The sequence below is a fragment of the Pelodiscus sinensis genome, chromosome 30 (genome assembly GCF_052426305.1).
Source record: "Pelodiscus sinensis isolate ZL-2025 chromosome 30, ASM5242630v1, whole genome shotgun sequence".
Taxonomy (NCBI): Eukaryota; Metazoa; Chordata; order Testudines; family Trionychidae; genus Pelodiscus; species Pelodiscus sinensis.
The window spans coordinates 16,083,338-16,091,568 of NC_143081.1; the positions used below are offsets into that span (position 1 = coordinate 16,083,338).

At 61.1% G+C, this 8,231-nt stretch overlaps 1 protein-coding gene across 1 annotated transcript; it reads left to right on the forward strand.

Moving 5' to 3' along the window:
• Positions 1-2,731: 2,731 nt before the first annotated feature.
• Positions 2,732-3,414, forward strand: LOC142825347 (ribonuclease homolog). Its single transcript, XM_075917322.2, has one exon. The coding sequence runs from the start codon at positions 2,746-2,748 to the stop codon at positions 3,178-3,180; it is 435 nt and encodes a 144-aa protein (XP_075773437.2). The 5' UTR covers positions 2,732-2,745; the 3' UTR covers positions 3,181-3,414.
• The last annotated feature ends 4,817 nt before the right edge of the window (positions 3,415-8,231 follow it).

Genomic DNA, 8,231 nt, shown 5'->3' on the forward strand with positions numbered 1-8,231 from the left:
CTCTGCACTAGTTAGGCCTCAGCTGGAGTACTGCGTCCAGTTCTGGGCGCCACATTTCAAGAAAGATGTGGAGAAATTGGAAAGGGTACAGAGAAGAGCGACAAGAATGATTAAAGGTCTAGAGAACATGACCTATGAAGCCAGGCTTCATGAACTGGGCTTGTTTAGTTTGGAAAAAAGAAGATTAAGGGGGGACATGATAGCGGTTTTCAAATATCTAAAAGGGTGTCACAAGGAGGAAGGAGAAAATTTGTTCCTCTTGGTTTCTGAGGACAGGACAAGGAGTAATGGGCTTAAAGTGCAGCAGGGGAGGTTTAGATTGGACATTAGGAAAAAATTCCTAACTGTCAGGGTGGTCAAATATTGGAATAAATTGCCAAGGGAGGTGGTGGAATCTCCCTCTCTGGAGATATTTAAGAACAGGTTAGATAGACATCTGTCAGGGATGGTGTAGACGGAGCTTGGTCCTGCCTTGAGGGTGGGGGGCTGGATTCGATGACCTCTCGAAGTCCCTTCCAGTCCTATTATTCTATGATTCTATGAATGCTGACCGATTGCTAAAGTGCCCGATGCCTCTATTTAAGGACATCTCAAAGCGCTGGGGAGGGTGGGACAGTGGGGCAGAGGGAGCTGGGGGGGGTCGGCCCCAGGGGTGCTGGTGGGGGTGAGGCAGGAGAACCTGGGTCTTCAGTTGTTCTGTGGGGCCGGGGCTGAGGGTTTGACCGGGGGTAGGGGCCGCACCCTGGCAGAGCCCAGTGTGATGGCGCGTTGGGGTCCCCCGTCTCCTGCACCCCCGAAATGACACGGACAGACTCCCCCAGCCGGTAGAACAGAGGTGGTTTATTGCTTCTCCAGGACACAGCACAGCACAGATGTAATCAGGTTCCAGGGCAGGCCTAGGATGCCTCAGCCCCCCTCGATATGGGGTGGGGGGTCTCGGCTTCTAAACCCCCCAGCCTGTTGCTGAGGCTGCTTCCTCCATGCTCCCAGACCAAAACTAACTAACCCTCCTCCAGCCCTGCCCCCCAGCCAGGGCAGCATCCACCTCCCTTTGTTCCTCCCCATGGGGGGTGGCTGGTCAGACAGGTTGAGAGACCCCTTTGCATAGTGACTCATCGCCTGTCTTGCTTGGTGGTGCTACAGACAGTAGCCAGTGAGTTAGCAAGGTACCCCCCACTAGGTCACACCCGGCTGTCTGCAGCATGCGCCCCCACTACCCATTCCTGCGCCTCAGTTTCCCCTCCCCTCTGCACCGCAGTGCCAGCTCGGAGTCTGTCTGGGGGCAGCCAACCCCAACATGCCGTCACACAGGGGTTGGCAGGGAAGGGCGCAGGACTTAGGGGTGCTGGGGTTGCCAGTGAAAGGAGAAAAGGGGGAGCCGGCCAGCTTGTGTGGTGCCAGGCGCCTGCCCCCCGCTCCTATTGGGCCCCTCGCTGGGCTGGCAGGGCGGTAGGTGGAGGAGCCGAGCGGGCCAGGCGGACGGGGAGCAGCCGTGAGTCAGGGCTGGGCTGGGTCCACTCCCCTGGTCTGGGCTCTCCCCACAGGCTGCGGGAGCATCACTGGCCGGCAGCCGAGGGCCCAGCCTGTGACGCTGGCAGGGGGCCGATGGGCGTCAACCCGCCTGTCTCTGCCGATGAGTTTCCCCTCCCCTCTGGGCCCCAGAGAGGGGTCGGGGTCTCTCCAGGGGCAGGAGATGGGGGGAGCAGGGCCTCACTTGGCTGGGAATGGGAACACGGGGGGCAGCCCTGCCACCGGCCGAGGGCGCCCAGGGTCTCTCGGGGCACACAGCCGCCTGGCACACGTTCCCCGTCGCCCCCTCTGTCTGCGCGGCCCCTGCAGGGGCTGTAGCTCGTGTCACCAGCCCAGGGTGGGTTCAGCGGCCCCGGGCCATCTGGCCCCAGGAACCGTCCATTTCACCTGCTCAGAGCTGGCGAGGGCCCCACCCCATGGCCCCAGTGGGGAACCGCACCCGCGACGTTTCGCTGCAGCCCACCTGCGTGTCAGGGCCTGCGCTGCCGGTTCCCACCTCTGCCCGGCCGGTCGGGCCACTGTCGCAATGGGCAGAGCCCAGGCCGTCCTGCTGAGCCGAGATTCCTCAGTTTCCCTTCCCACTCCTCCTCCCCCGCACCCGGCCGGGCCCTATGTAAGTCACTCCGGGCCGGGTGGATGCACCAGGACGAGGTGCAGGTCGGATCCGGCGCCAGCCCAGACACAAGGACTTGGTGAGATGCGAGAGTCCCGTCCACGAGAAGAGAGGCAGCGTGTGCTAGTGGTTAGAGCAGGCAGGCTGGGCAGAAGGGCGTCTAGGTGCTCTCCGGAGAGGAGGGGTTTGTGCAGCCCCTGGTCCCGCAGCGGCCGGATCTCCAGCGGGTTTGGTGCCATGTGGGGAACACTGGAACTGGATTTGTGGTGGAGAGCAGGATAAAGACTCTCCCCACACAGCCTGGGGCAGCCTAGTAGATTCAGTGCGCTCCAGCCCCATGGGCGGATAGTGGGGGCGGATTGGCACCGGTGCGGGTTCCACACTGCAGTTTGACAGCTGGACCCAGGCAAGCTGGGGACCATAGATTGCCCTTGGGATGGAGGTTCCACACCCCTGCTCCAGGGTGTTTTGGGCAGAGTGTGTGGGGGGGGGAGACAGGGGCAGGGTTGTGTCCAGCAGGGGGCAGGGAGGGGGCAGATCCACCCCGCTCTGTCTCCATCCATCCCCCCTCTCCCCACGGCAGGTGGATCCAGGCGCACGACATGGCCCCGGGGGGACCCCGCCCCGCGCTCCTGCTGCTCCTGGTCCTGCTGCCAGCCATCCTGGCCTATCTATCTGCATTCCGCAGCTCCCAGGAATTGGTGTGGAAGCACGTGGATTTTCCCAGGACCAGCCCCCCGCCCGGCCAGCCGTACTGCGACTACCTCATGTGGCAGCGGCGCTCCCGCATCCGCGGCTGCAGACGCAGCTTCACCTTCGTCCACGCCGAACCCATCCAGCTCTACAGCCTCTGCCGCTGCTACGGCCGGTGCCAGCCCATGAACAGGACAAGCGTCAGCAGAAACCCCGTCCCCACCACCACCTGCCGCATGGTCCCCGGGCTGGGGCGCTGCTCCTACGTGGGCCGGTTCGAGAGGCGCAGGATCCGCGTGGCCTGCAGCAGCTGGAAGCCCGTGGACGTCCTGGGCACCGTGTAGAGCCGGGCGGGGCCGAGGCCCGGGAGAGGGTCCCTGCACCCCGCTTAGCTCCCGGGTAGCCTCTGTCCTGGGGTCTACCCTGCCCCCTCCCTGCCCTGCTGGCATGAGTTCCCCTCCCTGAACATCCCGCTTCTCCCTTATCCAATGGGCCGGCAGCTCGGGGCTCTGGGGGTTCTCATTCTGGGATCTGGGGTCCAGCGCCCCCCGAGGAACACAGCTGGTGCCCACCCCCCTGCTGGCCCCAGGAGCCCAGCGCCCGCCGAGCGGCTGAAATCTCCCAGGAATTTGCTTTGGGGGCCTCATTTGAGTGTCCAAGGGCAGAGCCAAGTTCCCATGAGCCCTGGTTGGCTGCCCCTTCCCCGCCCCGCCCCCGCTGTGCCCATTAGCCCACACAGCCTCTTCCCCTCCCTTTCCTTGAAGCCGAGCATGGGGGAAGCTGCTGCTTCACTGAATTATCTTGCTTCTTCTGGCAATAAAACCCTTTTGTGCACACGCAGCACGGGGGGCGAGTTCGAGTGTGTGTGGGGGGGGCAGAGTCTCGGTTTCCCAGAGGGAAGGGGGTCGGGGCTCAGCCTCGGGGCAGGGCTGGGGCCTCCCACGTGCCCTGTGGACAGAGCCGGGGGCATTTCAGTCCAGGCACCGGCTGTGGCCGGTGGAACCAGAAGCCCCTCTGCCCCCCTCCCCCGCAACAGGAGACCCATGGGCCCCCGGTGGGGCGTCTCTGCCACAGGAACCCGGGGGGTGGGAGTGTTTCTGGGAGCTCTGCTGAGAAGGTCAAACCAGGGCAAAGAGCCCAGAGATGCGGCCACTTCCCGCCTAAGCCTGGGAGTGCATTGCTCTGAGGCCCCAAACCTCACCCAGGGACCTCCGGATCGGCCCCGGTTCTCCAGAAACCCCTGAGATCCCCTGTTCCCTTGTGTGCCAGACAGCCCCCCATCCCCACATCTCCTCGGACACCCCAGCACTCCCTGTGCTCCCCCCCAGCCACACCACACACAGGTGGGAGGTTATAACCCATCTCCCCAGCGCCCCTTCCTGTGTGCTTCGGATTATTTCTGATCCACGGAAAACCAGGGCACTCCACGTAGACATACCGACTTAGTTATTTTCTGCCAGTGCTAAGCAGTTGATACATCTGTTTACATTTTTCAACCCTGGAAAACAATGACTACACGATTGAAACCTTAAACACTCTTAATTGTAGAGCACTAAACAAAGCACAAAGCAAAGCCAAAGCAATCACTAGAAGGCCTATTGTAATACAATCATTGAGCCTTGTTCACTTACACGCCACCCGTCTGCCGCCCACAGTGCCCAGCGGGAGGTCGTGGCCCCTCGGAGTCCCACCCGTGGGGACGCTGGGCTCTGGGGTCGCCGGTGTGACGGGCCCCTCACTTCTAGTTACAAGGGCAGGCGCTGTGGGTCCCTCCTGCTCCCTCCCCCCGTCGATTATTCTCACTACGCCCATTGGATAGCAGAGCCAGACTCGGTCGCTTCCCAACGGCTGACGTGTGGGGTGAGGTGCCTGGTCGGCCCGTCCTAGGGGGACATCCTGCTACTCAGGATCTAGCCAATCTGCGTGCTTGGGAACATCCCGGTCCCAGGCTGCTCCCAGTCTTGGCGGGGTCTCGCTGTACCGTGCTGTGACGGTGCGTTGGGGTTTCCCCGTCTCCTGCACCCCCGAATGGCACGGACAGACTCCGCCAGCCGGTAGAACAGAGGGAGTTTATTGCTTCTCCAGGATACAGCCCAGCACAGATGTTATCTGGTTCCAGGGCAGGCCTAGGATGCCTCAGCCCCCCTTGAGATGGGAGAGCCTGGGCCCCTAAATCCCAGCCCCTTTCCCTAGGCTGTCTCCTCCATGATCCCAGCCAGAAACTAACTCTCTTCCAGCCCTTCCCCACAGCCAGGGGTGGCATCCACCTTCCTCTGTTTCTCCCCATGGGGGGTAGCTGGTCGGACAGGTTGAGAGCCCCCTTTGCATAATGACTCACCCCTGCCCTGCTGGGCCGTGCTGCAGCCAGTGGGGGTCACCCACAGCCCACTGCCCAGCACAGCAACCAGCAAGGTACCAACACTACGTCACACGTGCCCAATTGGCGTGATTGTGGAAAGCGTCTCTGCCTCTCCCAGCTCTCCCTCAGGGCCTCCCGGTGGCAATATCCATGGTTGCTCAAAGGGTCTCCTTTGCAGCCGGCCTGTGCCCCCCAACCCGGCAGGAAGGCCTCCCCTTTCCTCTCCACAATGGTATGGAGGACACACGACGCCGACACCACCTCGGGGATGTCGTGCTCCCGCACGTCGGGGCGGGTCCGGAGGCACCTGAACTGCGCCTTGAGGTGGCCGAAGGTTTGACGAGGTGACCCCGCGCTCCGGCCCGCAGCCAGCTGTGACTGCGCCAGCCAGTAGAGCAGGAGGGTTTATTGGTTCTCAGGGAGACAGCTCAGCACGGGCTCCTGAAGCCCCTCGTCCTGGACCTCGTCTGCTTCCTTCATGCTTCCCCCAGTCAAGCCTGCCCCTTTTCCCAGCAACTGGTCACTCACCCCCCCAGGAATCCGCACCCCTTCCTTTGTTCAAACTCCTTCCCCGGCCAGTTGTAAAGCTGCTGGGTTATTGTCTACCTGTGTTGGCTCAGGAGACTCCACCTCCCACTGGACCCTGCCCAGACACCGAGCAGCAGAGGGTCAGAAAAGCAGACAGCACCCCCACTACGGCACAGACGGCGCATTCCTCATGCATGCCAGTCCGGCAGAGGTGGGATTTTAAAGTACCGGGCCGCTCGAAGACTCAGGGCGCGGATGGGGATGTGGGTCCCATCGACGGCTCCCCCGCGGTTCAGGAACACCAGGGTGGAAAATCCGGCCAGGATCGGGTCCAGGTCTCCTGGGCGGATGACCCTGCGCAGCAGGATGGAGTTGATGGCCCTCACCACCCGCAGAAAGAGACAAACACACCCAAGAGAGGATGAGAGGGAGTGCCTGAGCCCTTGGGAGGTGCCCTCCCCACTTCCCTCCCCCCAAACACCGGAGGGGCCACCCCCTATGTGCCCACCCTCAGGAGCAGGGCTGTGTGAGGGCAGGATGGCACAAATCCATGGCGATGGAGCATCCCCCTCCCCCAGACGCACCTCCAGGTGACTCCTGCAGTGCCCCAACCCCCCTTTCCCTAGGGTCCCCCTTTCCAGTACTGAACTCCCCCCCTGCAGGGACTGCAGCCGAGAGCGCCCTACTGCATGAGGAGAGCCCCGACAGTGGATTTCCCCGCGCCGAACTGGTTGCCCACCGACCGGTAGCTGTCGGGGGTGGCGAGCTTCCAGACGGCACTGGCGACCCGCTTCTCCAGGGGGTGGCGGGCCGCAGGTGGGTGTCACGTCTCCGGGGGGCAGGGACGAGCCCGGCACACAGCTCCAAAGCTGGCCTTGGGCTTGCGGAAGTTCTAGAGTCACTGCAGGTCGTCCCACCGCTGCAGGACCAGCCGGCCCCACCAGTCGGAACGGGTGTCCGGCCTGCAGAAAAAATTCTCCACCGTGGAGTGCGGTGGCACGGGCCTCGCTCCCGCGCACAGGGAGACGGTCTCAAGAATGAGCTCAGGTTTGAGCTCAGTCAGGGCCATGAAGGCAGCCGGCACACCGTGCAGCGTGGCCGCGTGGGCCCATGGCATGCCCAGGGGCGGCTCCGGCTCCACGGCACAAAGACAAATGCTGTGGTGTCCAAAAGAGTGGGGCAACCAGAGCAGGCGCTGCTGGAGCTTTGCTGTCCCTTGCAGAGGTAGGCAAGTCCACAGTAGAAGCAGAGAAATGTCTGTCCAGGGGGGTCCCTTTAAGCCCGTCTCACACTAGGCTGTGGCGCCAGCACCGGGAAGCAACTGGAGACCTGCAGCCCATCTGGAACTGGTCCCGGGTGGCCTTAGAAGCCAGAGAGCGTCCAATCAGTGATGACGCTCTCTTTCGACAGAGCAGATCACGTCTTCGATGCCCGTCGGCAGTGCGGACGCTCTCTACCGGGAGACGTTTTTACTGAAGAATTCTTCCAGAAAAGCGTCTTCGGAAGGAAGCCTGCAGTCTAGACATAGCCAAGCCCATTGTATAGCAAACCTGGACTTGGCCTTGTTGTGCTTAAAAGAAGCACCCAGGATCATTTTCAGAGGGAGAAGGCAACACACCACATTTACTGACCATCCACAGATCAATCCATACGTATCATATGCAAGTGATACATCACACTCGTGCACTCTCACGCACACACAAGCACACGCCGCCTTGTTACCAGAAGTAGCTCCCTCTAACTGCACTGGCCAGGGGAGTTAGATGGGGCAGATGTGGAGTCAGGCTCCTGTGGATCCCATCTGGATCGATGCTCCCATGTCGACAAGACGAAAACACAGGGTCCTCTGCAAGATGCCTCCTATTTATCCTTCTCATGCAGCCCGTTAGTCATCACCTCGCCTTTCCTAATGCTGCTCCAGAGAGAGTTCTTCCAAGGGCAGGCACCTGCTGCTGGACCCCCACGGCCCCTGTCTGTCCAGTCCTTTTAATGAGCTCACTTTGCAGAGATTGGCTTGGGTCTGGCTCCCAGACCTTCTCCACCCTGGCACCTGCTGCTGGAGGTGCTCCCCTTCCATTCTCCAGTCACACCTCAGTCATTTCAACAGGGCAGTCAAGGAAAGGGGAGAGCTCAAAAGACATTTTTTCTTACTAGATCTAGACATATAAAAAGGAAAGTTTCTCTTACTACAAAGTTAAAGGAGAAACGTTCCGGAGAGTCTATAAGAACACTTAGCAAAGACATAGCTAAAAGGACAAGATCTTAATCCAAAGTGATTTGAGAGTGATAATATTACAGGGATTTCTCCACATGGTTTCCCAACGGGTGATGTGTGGGGTGAGGTGCCTGGTTGGCCCATCCTTGGGGGACATCCTGCTACTCAGGATCTTACCAAACTCTGCGTCTGGGTGGCAGTTTCCTAGCTGTGTGTGGTGTTGTTTTACCGATAAGAGACAGAACGTCCCGGTCCCAGGCTGCTCCCGGCCCTGGCAGGGTCTCGCTGTACCA